This window comes from Trachemys scripta, chromosome 1, assembly GCF_013100865.1.
Source record: "Trachemys scripta elegans isolate TJP31775 chromosome 1, CAS_Tse_1.0, whole genome shotgun sequence".
In the NCBI taxonomy this organism is placed as follows: Eukaryota; Metazoa; Chordata; order Testudines; family Emydidae; genus Trachemys; species Trachemys scripta.
In genome coordinates this window covers 16,301,538-16,321,431 of record NC_048298.1, presented here as the reverse complement: position 1 = coordinate 16,321,431, position 19,894 = coordinate 16,301,538, and the positions used below count along the sequence as shown (strand labels likewise).

The following is a 19,894-nucleotide window of genomic DNA, read 5'->3' as shown; positions in this document are numbered from 1 at the left end:
CTTGCCACAGAGCTAAAGCAGCAGCCCCTCCCTGCAGCTCCCAGCTGTTTGCCGCTGCCTCTCCAGGCAGAGCTAACATCTGGAGCTGCAGGGAAGGGCTGCTGAGAGAAAGAGAGGGAGTGTGCCTGGGGGGGGGCATGACTCAAGCTGTTCGTGGTGCTGAACCTTTAAATTGTGCCCCCCACTCACAGCAAGCACCAGTCTTCTCTGGCAGAAGCATCTAGCTCCACGACCTCACCGGAGGGCAGAAGCCGCGAGCTCCCCCCAGTCTGGTAGGCAGAGGGCATGGGGGGCAGTGCCGAGAGCCGCACTTTATCTATAAAAGAGCTGCATGTGACTCATGAGCCACAGTTTGGCCACCCCTGGTTTATAAGCTCCCTGTAAGAGGGTGCAGGACTTCCTAGTGCCCCCCAGGAAGTATTGTCCCACAGTATTCTTGCCGGCAAGTTAAAGAAGTATGGGCTGGATGAACGGACTATAAGGTGGCTAGAAAGCTGGCTAGATCATCGGGCTCAATGAGTAGTGATCAATGGCTCCATGTCTAGTTGGCAGCTGGTATCAAGCGGAGTGCCCCAAGGGTCGGTCCTGGGGCCGGTTTTGTTCAATATCTTCATTAATGATCTGGAGGATGGCATGGACTGCACCCTCAGCAAGTTTGCAGATGACACTAAACTGGGAGGAGTGGTAGATACACTGGAGGGTAGGGATAGGATACAGAGGGACCTAGACAAATTAGAGGTTTGGGCCAAAAGAAACTTGATGAGGTTCAAAAAGGACAAGTGCAGAGTCCGGCACTTAGGACGGAAGAATCCTATGCACTGCTACAGACTAGGGATTGAATGGCTAGGCAGCAGTTCTGCAGAAAAGGATCTAGGGGTTACAGTGGATGAGAAGCTGGATATGAGTCAACAGTGTGCCCTTGTTGCCAAAAAGGCTAACGGCATTTTGGGCTGTATAAGTAGGGGCATTGCCAGCAGATCAAGGGACGTGATTGTTCCCCTCTATTCGACATTGCTGAGGCCTCATCTGGAGTACTGTGTCCAGTTTTGGGCCCCACACTACAAGAAGAATGTGGAAAAATTGGAAAGAGTCCAGCGGAGGGCAACACAAATGATTAGGGGACTGGAGCACATGACTTATGAGGAGAGGCTGAGGGAACTGGGATTGTTTAGTCTACAGAAGAGAAGAATGAGGGGGGATTTGATAGCTGCTTTCAACTACCTGAAAGCGGGTTCCAAAGAGGAGGGATCTAGACTGTTCTCAGTGATAGCAGACAACAGAACAAGGAGTAATGGTCTCAAGTTGCAGTGGGGGAGGTTTAGGTTGGATATTAGGAAAAACTTTTTCACTAGGAGGGTGGTGAAGCACTGGAATGGGTTACCTAGGGAGGTGGTGGAATCTCCTTCCTTAGGAGGTTTTTAAGGTCAGGCTTGACAAAGCCCTGGCTGGGATGATTTAGTTGGGAATTGGTCCTGCTTTGAGCAGGGGGTTGGATTAGATGACCTCCTGAGGTCCCTTCCAACCCTGATATTCTATGATTCTATGATTGTCCATCATTTACCCCCTGTACTCCGCCAGTGGCTGCACTTTGGAGAGTTCTCAGGGGGCTGGTTCTTCTTCCTCCCTTCCCCTTGCAGGAGAGGAGAGTCTGGCTGGAACAAGGGTCAACCTCTCAAACAGCCCCTGGATACAGCTTTACAGGCTCCATCACTCAAAGTCTATTGCCCCTTTGCACGGTTTACCTCCTACCCTTTTTCCTGGGGCAGCTCCAGAAACGATGTTCTGTGGATCTCTCCTCCTTGGCTGGTCTGCCTCTGTTACTAGCAGCCTTCTTCTTGGTCACCACCCCTTCCTATGGTAAGCTTCCCTTTTTAAGCCCTTCCTTCTCCGTGTTGAACAAGCCATGCAGGTGTGCCTCGTTAGTGCAGCACAGGTCCAGAGGAGCTCATTAGCCTCCCGGCCAATGGAAGGGTGTGTCCCTTCACACTCCCCGTTTGCCAACTAATGCAGGTGTTTCTTTAGCTCAGGAGGTTGAGATGCTGAGCTTTTGGAGCCAAGGGACTGTTTTTCATTCCAGAGCCAGTGGCCAATTGAAACAGAGTAGTGGTAATGCATCTGGATTATAGTGAAGCACTTGATCCACATTCTCACAAAGTCTTACTCTCCATGTGAATTCAGCATTCCTCCATCACCGATGTAGGATGTCACCGTTCTAGTTGTGCACTTCCTCGTGGCCACTGACTAGACTGCTTGGGAGGGAATCCACACCTCTGGATCCCAGTGTGTTTTGAGCCTGAACAGTGTCCAGCCACTGACCCGGCATTGGGTCACTAGCCACACTGTCAGGGCACAGATCCTTGGTCTAGCAACCTGCTGTCCCGCTGTCTAGCCCCTGGGCTCATTGCTGACCTTTCAGACTTCCCTGTAGCCTAAATACACCCTCTCTCAGAGCTCTACCCAAAGTTGTGAGCCTTCTAGGTAGCTCGCCCTTCTACTGGGAGTCCAGGGGGGACCAACTGCATTCCCAAAGGTAAGCAGGGACCCCTGCCTCATCAGGCCCCTACATGCTGGGTTTCTTCTCCTTCCTCTTGCGCTGAAATAAAAATGGCCCCTCAGTTACACAGCTCCTGTCCTTTAGCCCTCTGTATCAGGTGCTCAGGTGACCAGCCACCCCTGACAAGTGACTGTTGCCAAGGGGACCTCTCCCCTGACAAACCAGTTCTGCTTGTTGGGAGCCATCTAGTGTTCAGACCTATTCCATTTCAATAGGAGCCCACTCCAGCGTTACCCATTATCTACTGTCAGCCCTGTACCGCCCTGTTGGAATTTAGGTCCTACATGGAGGTGAAAGGACTACAGAAAAGACAAAAATCTGCCCTTTCAAAATGGAGTTTGCAGCTATTTTTGCCCCCTCACTTTGACCTGCGAATGCCAGTGATTCCAAGTATACAGCAATTTCAAACCCATTTCCGATGAAGCAACGTTAGTAAAGCCCATTCCCTTCTCCCAACTCCAGCTGTCAAATCCTAGTAAAGATTTTAGAAATCTAATATTATGTGATGAGCTGAGAAAAATTGCAGCAGCCTTTGAAGTGTGTGGTGAAGACTGACCTGCAGATTTCACAACAGTGCTCCATGTGTGGTTCAAATTCTTAAGCTATCCACTTGCTAAAAGCCCCATAGAAAATCAAATTCAAGCAACATACTCCTATCTGCAGGTTTCTGAGTACTGCTGCAGTCGAACTATCCCCAGGTCTACATCATCTCTGTAAATGTCACCTGAGGATAGTGGGTGTGGGGGAAAGACACCTTTTTGATGACTTTGCTGGAAGGACGGGCACAACTTGAGCTGGTTGCTTTTATGTGTCTGACAGACTTTTATTAGTCAAAAGAAATGGGTTTAAACAAAAACTCAAATAAAGTAAAACAGCAGCAGCAACATAAGCAGCATATGGCTGCAATGATACAACAAAGATTCCAGATGCAGTTTCAAATTCCCCATGACCTGGGAGTGTCTCAGGCGGAGTTTTTGCAGAAACTCTGAGACTAAGTGACTTTTTGTGGGGAATACTAGTGTGTGTGTGGGGGGGTGATACATAAAACCAAAGCTCCCAGAATTCACTCTTTCACACCCTTTATTTCACCAAAAAACACAGAGGAAAAAAAACAACAACACACATCTCACCTCGTTCTGGCTTTCAAGTCCTTTTTAATGGACCATGAGTCCGATCCAAAATGTCTTCCTGTGGCAGTTTGCTCCTTTGTCAGTTTCAACTTTAACACCTGGAGGTACGCACAAACCACGGCAGACGCTTGTGATCTCTTTGTAGCCCCTCCCCATCTCTGCTGTTTAACCAATAGCACGCCGGTCAGGTCACTGGTGATCCCACCAAACCATATCACCTACCCAGCATATTCCAGGAGAAGCTGCAGCAATCACACAAGCCATCAAATAAGAGTCTGATTTCTTCTGCTCCGACCTACACACTTACTCCTCAAAAGGATCATGATGTCCTTCTTTGACACTACAACACACTATCTGAATAAAATCCAATGACATCAAAAAAGGAAGACAATAAGGAGGACACATTGGCCAATGGTTACAGATAAGGAGAAAGCTGTAAGAGGTTAAACCCCCAGAATTAAGTGATACTCACTGCCTTGTAGGAGAGCTTGGTAGGATTAGACATTTCAAGAAACCGTTCACAGTTACACTAGCTAGGACACAACAGTTTAAGAGCGATTGCCCCCCCTCATGCTTCAGGACATAAACCAAAAACTAACAGTCGGGGGTTCGGAAGCAACTTCATCCATTGTGCGAGTTTTGTATCTTACTCTGAAGTATCTGGTGGTACTGGCCCTTGTTGGAGATGGAAATGGCTCTTGCATTGCAACTCTGTTGCTATCCTTCTGGCCATCCCACCCTTGGGACAGGAAAACCAAGAATTCCCACACACTCCTCGACAAGACCCCAATCTCAGAGTCTCCTTTTAAAGGGTAAACAATAGAACCTCCTCCTTTTATTAGAAGGGCTAACAGCTGCCTACAACTACCCAATGGCTGGTAGTTATGGCCTTGAGAGACCTAATTTTTCCTAGGCTTGGACTCCAAATCAATCATATAATACACTGCAAAAACCAACAAAAGTAGTCAGAACCAAGGTGGGGAGGTCAAATTCTGATTTAATCTTCATGGCCAGATCCTCTGCTGGTGTAAATCAGAGAAGCTCCATTGAGTTCAGTGGTGCTACCCCAATTTGCACCAGCTTTGGATGTGGCCGAGTATACTTAGCAAAGCTGACTGCAGATCAATTCTCTGCACATTTTTGTTTTTCCTGAGAAAACAGCGTCAGAGCAGACCCAATCACATCCATACTTACTTTGCCAATAATTTATACAGCGAGGCCACTTAAATGTGTTTAATCCATGAAAAGATTCAGTTGCTTGGATCCAGATTTAAAAGAAAAGCAGGCAACTGCAGCGATAAAAATGTATCCCGTTTAATCAACTGAACACATAACAGAGCGCTTTGCATTTGTTTATGGCCTTAAATAACAAATTCGTACATAACGTTGCTGATGGGATGGTTGCTGTGAGTACATTTTGGCAGAATACTAGATGTCACAGGCAACAGTTTGCTTAATGAAGTGTTTCAAGACTTCAAAACTGTGCCTTTTATGGGAACATGAAAACAGCCTTTTTGTCTATCTTTAGGGAAAGAAAAAGAGAAACAGCCAAAACTCAGCTAAAAGGGATCAGAACAAACTTATTTATGGCTGGAAAATTCCATTACAATACTTTACGCTAGCCTTAAATCAATTCTATAGGCTTAGCTGGTTTCGGCTTCTCATAGTGCTCAACCAGGTGTACCTTCACGGTGCCCAGAAGAATTTCTTATAATAATATGACAGATCATTTGGAACCTCATATAAGAAGTGTCATATAGCAAAGGCTGCAGGAGCTGACAAAAAATGCTATTTTATATCTAAATTTGAAAAAGTCATGGGGGGGGAGGGAAATAACAAAACATACAAAACCCCTCCTTTGTATTAATAAAACTGAAAGGTAGTTTGTTATAATTTAAGGCATTTTAACATGTCAGGAATAGGACTCCAGCAGCAGCAGAAGAAAAGATGTTCCTGGAAATGAATCCCAATTATATCTCGATGGCTTGGGAAACGGGCGCAGATAAGAGCAATAGATGAAAACAGTGGTGACAGACGTAATTCTGTGCAAGGTGGGACGTTCCATGGCTCCACCCATCACTGAAGAACACTGCCAAATTTAGCGCAGGCTGCAGTTCTTCCAAAGATTGCAAATTCGCAGTTCAAATAGATTTTCACTTCACTGTACAAATGCTGACCAGCTGAAAACCTTTGACACTACAACACACTATCTGAATAAAATCCAATGACATCAAAAAAAAATCCTCTTCATAAAAGATCAGCAAAGAACTGAAATCTCAAAATCCCAATTGGCATTTGCTAAGGGAGCATGTCACCATTGCTGACTGTGTGTAAACGATAGGATGATGACAAATACAATGTAAGATAATAAATGTGCAACAGTACAAAATATACAAAAAAAGAAACTTGTATTTAATATACATTCAAAAACATCAAAAAATGGTTCAATACCTCATAAAAATCCCTTCTTTCTGGAAAATGAAACGCTGTTTCAAGAACAAAAAGAAATGTACACAACCTCTGATGAGATGCCCAACGTAACTCCAACCAGAAGAACAGATCTCAGTTTCTGGATATATAAAATAATTGAAATAAATTTCCCTAAACAAGAAAAAGAAGCTCTAATCTTCATAAAATCTCCTTCACATCTCATAGTGTAATAAAATATTCAGTTTTCATTTTAGATTCAATTTAATTTAGAAGTGGACTCTTCTCAGACTGGTTGATGGAACTGAGTCATATAAAAGCCCAAATCTATATATCCTTTATAGTAAAAACACCATTTTTGCCTGTGTCTTTTCCAAAGTTTTATATGCATTTCACAATTCAGACATTTTATTGTGATGCAGATATAGGTCTGATTAGAGGGACAAGATTGGAGCCTCATTTCTTCCTAGCTTTACGCAACTCTTTCCTTCATAATTTTCATCAACGATTTTATACCCACATTTTAGTAGATTATTTTCAGTTCAATTTGCACTGGAATTTCAGGAAATTACAGTTTTTCATAGACTCGATATTAGGAAGATCACATACTTTTAATGTGATTGATAAGTCAGAGATTTTTAGCCCTGAAAAAGGATCTCAGGCCATCCTTCAATATTCAAAGCACCTTTTTGTCCCCTCATTTAAATGTACAATAACTTGCATCGACAGTAGAACCCATTTGTATGCCAAGATACATGATGGTGTAACCAACATTAATACCTGCAAAGGGGGGGGGGTCCTTGTCCCTTTTTAGACCACATACAGGCTAAAGAGTCTGATACTGCCTCTCAACTGCAAATTGGCTCGATTAGTTTAGACACTAGAAGTTTGTGGTTCCCCTCGCTCCCAAAGAGTCCAGGATTCAATCCCTATAGATGCTCATCCCAGGGGGTTGACACACAAATGACATCTCGAACCAGGTACTGAACTGCTGTCAACCTCGATGCTCAGGACAAGCTTCCCCAGGCAGGGAGAATGCATAATTCACATTGTGGATCTTTGGTCCCCCCAGTGTCTAAACCATGTAAAAAGATTTCTGAGTGCTGCTGCTTCTAAACGGACGGCTCTGATCTTTCAACTCCGGCAGTGGCAGCGCACACATTTAGGGTATGTCTACACTTGGAGCTGGGGGTGTGACTCTCAGCTCGCGTAGCCAGACTTGCTCTAGCTCTCAAAATAGCACACTAAATACAGTAGTGTAGCCACAGTAGCACAGGCAGTGCCAAGCAGTGGCATGGGCTAGCCACCCTGAGTACAAATCCACCTGAACCCTGTGGGTACATACTCGGCACAGCTTGCCCGTGCGGCCGCTGCCTGTGCTACCATGGCTACACTACTATTCTTAGTGTGCTAGATTGATGACAGCAGATGCGAAAATGTCTATACAAGCTGGGAATCACACCCTTAGCTGTAGGGATAGATATAGCCTTAGATTCAGGAGTGTCATGTTCAAGCCAACCCAGATGGTCATCGTGTTGGCATCTAAGTGGGTTTGATCCATGGGTGCAAAATTGGCCCTGCCACACTGAAGGCTGTTGCAGGACATCCAGCCCTTAGCCCCAAAAGCATTATTTTATCCAAGGATCAAAAGTCATCCATGGTTCTGTTTCAAGTACCATTCTCCATTTTGATTTTAAGAGAGACTTGAAGTTAGGCTACAAAAAGGACAGTACAGAACCTTTTCAGAAAGTTTCGAATCTCCCAGAAAATTAGTTCTTACGATGCATATGGACGAAGTGATTATGCATTGAAAGGTACCAATAAATCACACAGCATGCCTGAGCAATGCACAGGTGAATACAAAACTCATGTCAGTTGTAGTCTGTATATCTCTTCCTGAGTTAAGCTTCATTCCTAGTTTGGAATCCAAGCAGTCTGCTTCTTGTTTTTGGCAAGGTACTTGACCACAGAATAAGGCAATCCAATCTTTTGTTTTGATTTCAACCCTCTTTTTTCTTAAATGGCTCAGCATTTCTCACTGCAACCATTACTCTGCAGGAATATGTTTAAAATATGGTCCCGTAAAAATAGAAATCAGGTTTGTTTCTTTGAAGGTAGCATTTAATCCTCATATATTTTGTGATCTTGAAGATTTCAGCTGAACAGATTCAAAACGATCTGGTTTTTCCTGCAATGTAAAGAGACAAGTTCCCGTCAATCATGATTTCTCAAATTCATTCTGAAGTGTACGAACATCTCTTCACTCAGTATAAAAAGTCCTGGAACAAATTTCTACTCTCAGTAACTTGAGTGCAACTCCTGTTGAAGACTTTACTGGGATTGTGCCACAGTAAATGAGAGTAGAATTTGGCCTTTAATTTTAAACTAAATTGTAACATCTCTATAAATTAAAAATAAAAATTGTACAAACTTCAAAATTCCATTGTGAGGTAGAAAGGATATGATTTTTTTAGTGTTTCCTTTATAGGAAGTATATAGATAGGTCCACAGGTACATACACAAATGGCATATTTTGCACAGCATTGAACAGAGATGTCAAGGTTATGGATTTTATGATCGAATTACAAAGAAATTATGAATTACTGTAAACAAAATACAAAACATTCAAGAGTGAGAGCAGTTTGAGCAAAGAACTGAGAATGAGAAACTCTTGAACTCTGACACTGACTCCTTTGGTAGCCTTAACCAACCCACTTAGGCCTCAGTTCAGCAGAGCATTTAACATGTATTGACCTTTCAGAGCGTGAATCGCCTCCCCCTTCACTAAGGCTACGTCTACACTACAGTTTATGTCAGCATAACTTATGTCTCTCAGGGATGTGAATAAACCACCCCCCAAGCAACGTAAGTGACACCGATATTAGTGCTCGTGTGCACGGCACGATGTCATCGACCGGCTTCTGCCGTTGGTGGAGGTGGTTTTATTATGCTGACAGGTAGCGCAGCTGCATCGGTACAGCTGCACCAGTACAGCTCTGTACATACAGACATGCCCTGAGGTACCAATTCTCCAAACACTTACCCAGGCATTTAACTTACTATAGTGAGCAATCACTTTGATTTTATTGGGACTACTCACAGTAGTGAAGTTAAGCATGTAAGTGTTTGCAGGTTTGGGGCCTAAAATGGGACTATTCCCACGTTTATGCGTTTTGCTTAATTGGGGATTGAACTAGAGCTGGGAGGGGAAATGCTTTTCCAGTCCAGTGAAAATTTTTGAGATTTCAAAAAAAATTTTCTTTCTGCACCAGGAGAAACCAGTGACTTTTGGAAATTTGTCCTGAAAAACAAGTGAGAGAGGGCACTCAGCTGGGATGTGGGAAACCCAGGTGCAAGTCCCCCCCTCCAAATCTAGGTTAGTGCACTAGCCACCAGCCTGCAGAGTCAGTTTCTAGTTCAATTTCTCGTGTTCCAAATATATAAATACTTTAATATTCACTGAGCCAACAAACGAGACGGAGTCTGCAGCACTGTGGTTAGGGCACTTACCTGAAATGTGGGAAACACAGATTCAAGTCCCTCTTGCAAAGGAAGGATTCAAAGCTGAGTCCCGGTCTACACTGGGAGGTGGGGGGGGAGGAGATCGATCTAAGATGCGCAACTTCAGCTACGAGAATAGCACAGCTGAAGTCGACGTATCTTAGATCGACTTACTTCGCGTCCTCAGGGCGCGGGATCGACGGCCGCCACTCCCCCATCGACTCCGCTTCCGCCTCTTGCCCTGGTGGAGTTCCGGAGTCAACAGGGAGTGTTTTTGGGGATCAATGTATCGCGTCTAGACGAGACGCGATACATCAATCCCCGATACATCGATTACCCACCAATCCGGCGGGTAGTGTAGACATACCTTGAGTCTCCCACATTCTGGGTGAGGGCCCTACCCCCCAGGACATTGGCTATTCTGTGGCACATCAAGCTTTCTCCTGTTTGTTAACAAAAAATATTCCACAGAATGAAAACAAATGTCAAAACCTCAACATTTTTCCTGAAGTGGAATTGTTGTTTTCTAGCCTGCCCTATAATTTACCTAGTGTGGGTACACCCAAGTTGATTCTCATGCAGAGCATTTCACTGACAACATTGTAGATGATTTTAGCTGGAGCAAAGAGAGTCATTAGTGTAAAAGGTAGCAAACTCAAAACTGATGAGGAAATACGTTTTCACACTATGTGTCATTAGACTGTGGGTCTCATTGCCACAGGAGGCTGCTGGAGACAAGAACTCCAGGATACTGGAGAGAAGAAAAAGGGTGGGTGGTTTTGAGGTTATCGGTAGGAAAAGGTTGAAAATCCTGCAACTGTAGAAGCTTCATGCATCAACACATTGATTAAATTAGGTCTTCATAATGCTAATACAAATACCAAACTTGTCTTGGTGTACCTATGATACAGACCTTGTTTAAAAAATGGAGTGGCCGTGTATATGGAAGGCAAGAAAATCTACAGCTATATTACTTAATGCTAACAAATATTTTGGAAAGAGATATGAAACTAAACTCACTCTTTGGGGTTTAAAATCACTCTCTATTACAATGAGACCTAATGCATGTGTGGGGTCAGATTCTCCCCTAGCTGCCTCCTGCAGGGTTTCCTGCACTTCCTCAGCCTGATTCAGCACAGCAATTCCTATATTCTGTGTTGTTATTACAATAATACTGCAAATAAATAGTTTTCCTTTTTTACATTAGGGGCTCAGCTCTGCATTTCTTATCTAGTCAAAGCTCTCAATAACTTCATAAGAAGTTTTGGAACACAGAAAAGTAATCACCTAGGATCTGATCCTATTTTTAATATATTTCTGATTTTTTCTCTCTCTGTTGATACATCTTTACATTGTCCCGGTCCCCCATATTTTTCTCTCTTTTCTCTGTTTTTTTTTTTAAGAAGTTGCACTTCTCATCTTTTGCAGTAATGAAGAATGATGCCTATCACATGTGTTTTGAGGAAATACATAATAAATCCCAGTTATCTGCAGGGATATAGGATGCAGACTTGAGCAAGCTAATGAGGTCTTGGAGGCTGAGTTTGGCAGCTCTGATTATCCAGCAGATGGGGGGAAAAGCCAGAGATATCTGACAGGCTTATTTGAAAAGGTAACAGTGTACAGGGAAGCCTATTAAAATGAACATAGGAACTTGAGTTAAGAATAGTCTGTTTGAAAACAGTGCTCAGGTGTGCAAGTGATTGCTATTCTCAATATAAAGCACTAAGCCTACTTTTAAACTACAAAACCTATTTCTTCCAGCAATCCTTCCTCTCTTCTTCTGATCATTACAGGCCCAGTCCTGCATACTTCAACCAAGCCTTTAAACTCATCAGGACTATTCATGGTAGTAAACGCAAAATTCAGCAGCAGAGGTGGTCAAAAAATTTCACTACTTTCAGCAGTAGAGAGCTTTCACAAAATCAGCACTTCTAAGTCGTTTTCTTTTTTGCAAGGTTCAAAATGGGGGGGGACATCTTTTTTGAGGGGGCAAGGGACAGAATATTTTGCTTTTAAAAAAAAAAATCACATTTTTGACATTTTGAATTTTCAATATGCTATATTCCCCTCCCTTTTTTAATTCTTGACACTCACTACAATAAAATGAATAATTTCCAGATGCGGGGTTCCCGCACACACACACACACACACACTTTTTCATCTGGTCCTTCTAATGTTTCCAAAGTTGAAGATATGGGAAAGTTGCAGAAGGGAAAAAAATTAAAAGGGAGAAAAAGAAAAAAGGGGGGCAGGAGGAGATACCCTTACACATCATTCATTCTGTCACATTCAGTGGCAAACAGGAAAATCAGAAACAAGAAAGGCAAAACCCCCCTAAATATGAACATTTGAAATTTGGGGTTTTGATGAAAAACGGGACAATTTAGAAAAAATCTTGAAAACAATTTTCTGAAACTTTTCAGTTTAAAAATAGCTATTTTCCAGCCAAAAAAAAAAAAGTATCAAATAAAGTTTCAAGCAGCTGTATTCAGCACTACAGGCCTGATCCATTTTGAAGCAGTGGATGTCTTTGGGGCTTTGGGAAAGGACTGAAGTACTTGCAAGCTCAGACCCTTAGAACCTCCCTCTTCTTTGGCTTGTGTTTTTTTGGCTTTGTCTAATTTAGGGCCCCATCCTGCAAACACTACAGCTTACTACTGTGCTCTCCCTTGAAATGGCTGGGATTTCTCAGGGCAGTAAGCACCACACCAAGCATTAGCAGATGTGTATGTATAGACTGGAAGCCCACAGTTCTCAAACTGTGGTCTATGGACCTCCAGTGTCTACAGAGCACTTACAGATAAGCCATGGAGAGCTGGCTAGACACTTGGCGCTTTCAGAATGTTAATTTTCCATGTAACCATGGAATGGTTGCTATGGAAGCCCCTGGGATGATGTTTAATCAGCAATGGGAGGTGACCTGTGTGAGGTGTCCATCAGACAAACTCTTTTCAGTTGTTCTCCATACTCTGAAGATCCGTGTTATAAGTTCTTTGGGCAAGAGAGAATCCTGCAACTCAGTCCCATTGACATTAATGGAGCCCTAGATCTATTGATGTGTGTGTTTGCAGGTTAGTTAGTGTAGCTAGGGTGACCAACAGTCCCGATTTTGGGGGCTTTTTCTTATATAGGAACCTATTACCCCCCGCCCCCGTCCCGATTTCTCACACTTGCTATCTGGTCACCCTAAGTGTAGCCTCTTTTTAAAACTAAATGAATAACTCTGTGTTAAACTGTCGTGTCCCTAGGAAGTGAGTTCGGCTTTTGTGGTGCTACAGTTTTCAGATCAATTAGACTGGGAGACTCTTAGGAGCACACAAGAACAAATACAGGGACCACAAACAAGATTTTTCACTTGTAAATTATAATCATAAACAAATATATAAAAACCTAAGAAATCCCATGCACTCGCTAATGCTGTATTCATACTCACATACCCAAGGATATTACAGAGTCTGATGGATCTTTCAACAGGTGGTCATTGATAGAGGAGTGGTTCTTGCTGGGGTCATCCCAATGAGGTCCTCCCTCAGCGTCTTCCCACCCTATCCATACCAACCAACCCGTTATGTTGTTATTCTGACCACGCTTAACACTTTATGCTTATGCATGAGGGTTCCAACTTCCTTTTCCTTATCTGTACTTCCACACCCCATCCATTTTGGGGTGCTCTGCTTTACACAGGTTGTTCTCTGAGTTCCCCTTATTCTCATTAGCATTTATGTAAACATGTTTCCATGGTGACTTGCGGTCAGGTGCCTTGCAGTCTAGATGGGCACATTTCGGTGTCTTTTTCCAGAAGATCCCCTATTAGCACATTCTTTACAGTAATCATGTAACTTTTACTCCTGGGGGAATTCTGTGCCACTGCGCATGCGCAGAATTCATGTCCCCCGCAGATTTCCTTGCTTCCCCACAGAAATATTACTTTCTGACAGGGAAGCAAAGAGAAGCTGCAAGAGCAGTCAGGCACCATTCCCTAGCAGTGCAGGTACATCGTTTTAAGCACTCGGAGCAGCCGACAGAGAGGTTGATCATCATGGGGCTGGGGACATCCCAACCAGTGGCTCCTACCCTGAGCTAGGATCAGCTGCTAGTCCCAGCTGGGCTGGAGGCAGGAGAGGACGGGACTTCCTCTTCCCCTGCAACAAGTGGCTGGGGCTGTGTCAGACCCACCCCCAGAAACCTCCCCCAGCAGCAGGAAGCTCAGCATCCTTCCCTGCTTCCTGCCCCCATTGCTCCTCAACTGTGGGGGGAGGGGTCACTGTATGGGGAGCTGCTTCCCCATCCGCCCAACCCCCATGCATCCCGACCTCCCATACTCAGACACCCTTGCCAAGCTTCACCCCGTACACCCAGAACCCCCCTACCCCTCCATACCCGAACCCCCCCCCCCCGAACCCCAACCCCCGCCTCTGGAGCCCCTCTGCACCCAGACCTCAACTCCTGCACCCAAACCACCCCTCACTGAACTCCCTGCACTCAAACCCCCCCACTGACGAGCCACACCCTCCCTGCACCACTCTGAGCCCCCACGCCATTGACCCCCAACTAGCTGCACCCAGACCCTCACCCCACTAAGCCCCACTCCCCCAGCCCCCAGACTTCCCCACTGAGACCTCCACACTCAAACTCCTCTGCTGAGCCCCAACCACCTTCACCTGGAAGCCCATGCAGAATCCCATTGCTCCTGCACCTAGAAGCCTCCCCAACGAGCCTGCATCCAGATCCCCCCACACCTAGACCCCTCAATGAGCTGCCTGCACCCATATTTTCCACACAAAACCCTCTCACCCCACACCTGGATCCCCCCACACTGAGCCCCTTCACACTTGGATCCTGCCTGGTTGAGCCTGCCTGCCCCACACCTGGTGGACCTGGCGCAGAGGGGCAGGGCCCCAGGGTGTTTCTGGGGCAGGCCCAGGCCTTGTGCTGTGTCAGGGTCGGGTGCAGCCTCACCGCTGAGTCCATATCCCAGGGGTGTGGGGGCTGCAGGGTGATCTCCCACTTTTATGCAGCCAGTGGCTTGTGCTCCCCACTGTCACGCTGGAGCCTCTGCATTTATTTAGAATTTTGCAGAATTTTAAAATGTGCGCAGAATTTTTAATTTTTTGGCACAGAATGCCCTCAGGAGCAGGTAACCTTACTGGCATAAAGTCAGTCTTAGGTTGCTCACTCGTGTCAAGTCTCCTTAACCTTGAGGCCTAGTGTGGTTAAAGCTGAAATCTTTCAGCCTTAGCCTGTAGGCCTTGCATTACTGCCTTACCTTACTTGTATACTTAATACACACTTGTCACTCCTAAATACTTGTCAAATTTATATTAAAATAATCCTGTCCTACTTCTATCTATTCATCACACATTGACTGCATATGAAATAACGTAACTACAACAATTATACAACAAAATGATAAAATAAGCTAATTAGCTACATTAAACTAACTGTGCTACATCAGTGTCAATAAAAAAATAATAATATTAATGCTCACCTTTGTTGCCAATGACTTGAGCTTTCCCAGCAATGACTGTTTATTTGAATATACTATTTCCTCTTCGTTATCTTCTCCTTCCATTATAGCACAGCTGTCAGCAGCTGGAAGCTCACACTCTTTCGAGTTAGCTGTCATCACTAATTTGGAATATTTATACTCCAACCTAAAGGTACAAACTTGGACAGTTATTTTCTTAATACCCCATATTCTAGCTGCGACAGTGTAGGTGGTCAGAACACTATCTGCAGCTATTCCGTAGGGTTATTTGTTAAGCATTTATAAAGAATCAGAAGTTATATTTTAAGAACCAGAAGTCAGAAAGCATGACTAGAACTGCATTAGCAACTCAGCCATTTCCTGTTTTCCAGACTAGAACAGAACAAACTCCGTCCCATTAGGTCTTTAAATCAAAGACTTTTTTTTAGACTTTTTCTAAAAAATACACTCAAGACCAAGCAGAAACTGTGAGCTTGATTCAGGAATCACTGGGTAGAATTCTGTTGCCTATATTATGGAGGAGGTCAGACTCGATGATCATAATGGTCCATTTTGGTTTTAAAATCTATGACCTTACCCATCTCTATTGCTTCCAGCCTTAAGCCAACCTCTGTCAGGGGTTAGGAAGAAACTTCTCATGGCTATCCCACAACTGCTTACTTCAGGGTATCTTGCACCTTCCTCTGCAGCATCTATTATGGCCATTGCTGGAGACAGGAAACTGGACTAAGTGGATCACTGGACTGATCCGGTATGACATTTCCTACACTGTGTTAGGGTTTAATTCAAAGTCCAGTGGAATCCATGGGAGTTTTTCTAGTGAGTTCAATGAGCTCTGGATCAGGCTTTTGATTTATTTTTGTATGTCACCTCAAGTGCAGTACTTACTTCTGATTTTTCTTCCAGAAGTAGCAGGTTAAGGCTACGAGCAGCACAGCCGTGAATGCACCAACACCTGCTCCAACTTTTAACCAAAAGTCCATGGTTTCACAGGTGCTGACCCTTTTCTCAGGCAAGGCAATCCCCTTCATGCATTGCTTTGGCTCATTCCAGACATATAAGGTTTCCTTTCAAAAAAAATGAGAGAGAATACAGAAAAGCGATGTGAATGTAGAGAACGTTTATGGACATTTTGAGGTTAAGCCAACAACATGTTTTTGAGGCAGTGAAATTACAGAAAACAGAGGTGTTATTTACTTTAAAAATATGTATATTTTTAATCATATGAGGGCTAGATTCTCCACTGGGTTACGCACCTTTTCTCCATACACTACAGGGACGTATACTGGCTGTAAATGCCTGGGAGAAATCCCTGCTGGCACAAGTGTATTGCTCTCAGGTCCTCTGCCTATGCCGCCCCCTCCCCCCGTTCAGCATGGAGGAGTGTGTTGGGAGAAGAGATGTAGGGTAAAGGGAGTAGGTGTGGTGTAGTCTGGCTACGACGTCCAGGACCCTACCCCAGTGGAGCAACTTAGGGTATGTCTACACTGCAATCAGATGCGTGACTGCACCCCAGGTAGCATACCCATGCTAGTTCTAATCTAGCCTGATCCCCAAAAATAGCAGTGAAGACGATGCAAGCCCGCGCTGTTGCAACAGTGCGCACCCTGGTTCTGGTCAGACTAGTCCATGCTGCTGTGTCTTCTGTGCTAGCTAAACTAAAGCTAGTGCAGCTATACCGACATGAGGGGCAATCATGCCTCCGATTGCAGTGTAGACGTACCCTTAGAGCAGTGTGGCGGGTACTCTATACTACACAGGGGCTTGGGACAGCCATAATTATCAGGGAGCTATAACAGGGTTCCCAACACCCCGACCCCTTGCTCCTGTGCTGAGCTGAGTTCTCGTGCAGGGCAGAATCTAGCCCATGTCTCCAAAATGGCTTGGCCTAGTAACCTGAGATTTAACAGTAAGAATAATTTTGGAATGAGACCCAACTGCACTCCCCTGCGTCATGGCTGCAGGCACGGGGAGGGGACAAAGGATGTACGCTCAATGCTTGCTCCTCACACAGGCTAGCAGAGATTGGGATGGACAGAGAGGGGAATGGGTGGAGCCTGCTTCTGACATGGTGCTCAGAAGAGCAGATCTGGAATGGGGAAGGGTTAGTAATCTGCAAATGGAGAAGGCCAGTAGCAGATAACTTCTCCCGGGAGCAAAGAGGGAGTGGAATGAATTGTGACTCTTTCCCTGGTCTGCTCTTGGAGCAGCACGGCTAGGTGATGTACAGGCACAATCTAGCCCTGTGGCTTTTACACAGGCAGTTTAACAGCACCCCCGAGCCTACACAACTCATCCAATTTGACTAAAAGGCTTCAGTCCTCTACCTGAAATCCCTTTTTACAAGCTCCCTCAATCTCATGGTAGTCATGCTCTGTGCACAAAGGACAGGCTTCTGTACTTTCCCACAGGAAGTAGAAGGTGCATCCATCACAGGTGCCAACGGGGCATGTGCTAGGAGAAAAGCAAAGTTTGGTTAGCACTTGTGACACAGGTTTCAATCCGGGGAAAGGCGAACCGGTCTGGATTCTCTGCCTCCAGACTACTGCTCAAGAGCGCTAATTAATAACCACCCATTGATTCAACATTTCCAAAACAAACCAAAAAAGCCCAGGGAAAGATTTTTCAATCAGTGAAATATCTAGCTTCAAATAAAGAAGGTGTTAGTCTCGCAAATTACTGGCAATAAGAGTCCAGATACCACTGATACTACGCTGATATAAAACTCTATAAACTAAACTAGAAGCAGTCACTGAAAGCACTGGAGTTATTCCAGATTTGCACCAATGTACGCAAGGGGGAGAATCTGGCCCATAATGTTCAGCTAATTAAATATATTCTAATATCCTTAAAAAGCACTTCCTCAGATGAGGTTGCATCAACTTCTGATTTCATAACTGTGTTTTATGTATATCTTTTGTACTTGAGGGTGTCTTTCTGATGTGTTCCAGTCAATCAATTAGAGTGACTAAACAACGAAGGTTTATTAATTGACTAACTGAGCCAAGTTGCCATGGACTGCTATACACTAAAGGCCAAATTTTCAAAAGTGGCCAATGATTTGGAATGTCTCAAGTTGGACATGCCAAAATTGAGGTAACCTAAATCAGTATTTGCCTTTGAAAATTGTGGGCTAAGCAATTTTAACTTTGTACCCCACTGCCTGCCACACCTAAATGAAAGTTGTCAGTAGTTTAAGTAGATGTCACTGTTCTATAAAGATGTCAAAATTACAGCTGTAGCCCATCAGCATAATTTATACAGCTACCACTAGGTGGCCAGGTAATACAGACCTCTGCTCTAGTGACTCTGAATTCTTTTTCAGAATAAATTTTATATTTGAGGAAAGCTGAGAAACAAAATGTATATGAAAAATAGCAGGCCATATTCATCCTTGATGTAACTCCAATGATTTCATTGGCAATTATCTAGAATTACAGGGGAAAAGCTATACATTACTAGAAAAAATTATATATATTTGGACAAAGTTCATCCCTGGTGTAACCCCACTGGCAGGAAAAAAGTTAAATTTTGTCCCAATCTATTTTTCTAGTAACATCTAGCATTTCCCCTACAGTTTCAGATATTTATGTGAATTAGAAACAGAACCCCAGTGTTCTATTATGTTATGGGTAACCCCACCACTGCTGCCACCCCGATACCCAGAAGCTTGCGTAAACCCCATTTCTTTTTTTTATTTCAAAGTGTTCAGGCAAAAACATGTATTGCAGTAATTACAGCTGCTGTTTCTACTTGCTCTGAGTTGATAGGGGAACATTAATTGTAATTGTGATGCTTTGAGTGATTTCCTCCGTAGGTAGCAGACATGCTCCGTAATTGTTACTTAGTGGAAGGATGTTTACTAGCCTACTGAACAGGTAACAGCTTCTCCACAAACCTGAGAAGTACAAATGGCCCTATTCCACGTTCAGTTACTAGAACAGAATACTATCTGCACTTCCACGACACTTGCTCAATTGATGTTACCTGCAGCTAGATTGGTTCTAACAGTGACAGTAACTGGAAGTCTATTCAACAGCCAAAAATACACAATTGGTTCATTAATCTGGATCATACTTGCTATAGAAAAACTGACTTAAGAGAGATTTGTAGTGTCACTGTGAAATCTGTCACACATTTGACTTATCTTAACAAAATCCAGAGAGCTAGAAGACCAACCTCACTTGCCTTGATTTGACTAATTCAGACCACCACCTCTGAATCAGAGAGTATTTTCTCAGGAACACTGGTAGGCCTATTTCCCATGTTCCTTTCATCTCACACCCTGGCTAAACCAGGAATAAACTACAAAGAAGGCATTGCTTATTTAGACATTTTTGTTACAAATACAGATGTCTACTCTGATATTAAATGCTCTGCTTGAACTGTTATTGGATCGTGATCTTCCTCAATCAATCCAAGATACTTATATGATCCCCTTTACCATAATATCTGAGCACCTCACAATCTTTAATGTATTTATCCTTGCAACGCCCCTCTGAGTTAGAGAAGTACCACATTTTATAGATGGGAAACTGAGGCATAGAGAGGCTAAGGGACATTCTCAGGGTCACACAGGAAGTCTGTGGCAGAGCAGGCTTAATTCCTGTTTAAACTAGAGCTTATATTTTAGAAAAATATCCACATTTTAATTTAAAAATTACCAGTGATGGAGAATCCACCACGACCTTTCGTGAATTGTTTCAATGACTGATTACTCTCACTGATCAAAATTTGTACCTCATTTCCAGTCTGAATTTAACTATCTTTTTATATCTTTGTCTGCTAGAT

General features: G+C 43.9%; 1 protein-coding gene across 2 annotated transcripts in view; it reads right to left on the bottom strand.

The window, feature by feature from the left end:
- Positions 1 to 4,982: 4,982 nt before the first annotated feature.
- ELAPOR2 (endosome-lysosome associated apoptosis and autophagy regulator family member 2) overlaps positions 4,983 to 19,894 on the bottom strand; it is a 154,193-nt gene continuing 139,281 nt past the window's right edge. Inside the window, exons 19-23 of one of the 2 annotated variants that reach the window (XM_034765423.1) lie at positions 17,431 to 17,557; positions 15,992 to 16,170; positions 15,104 to 15,269; positions 13,053 to 13,160; positions 8,217 to 8,299 (exon numbers count right to left, since the gene is read on the bottom strand). In XM_034765423.1, coding sequence (XP_034621314.1) covers positions 13,083 to 13,160; positions 15,104 to 15,269; positions 15,992 to 16,170; positions 17,431 to 17,557 — 550 coding nt within the window. In that variant the 3' untranslated portion in view covers positions 8,217 to 8,299; positions 13,053 to 13,082. Of the gene's footprint in view, positions 8,300 to 13,052; positions 13,161 to 15,103; positions 15,270 to 15,991; positions 16,171 to 17,430; positions 17,558 to 19,894 lie in introns of both variants that reach the window. The other variant, XM_034765431.1, reaches the window with a different exon arrangement.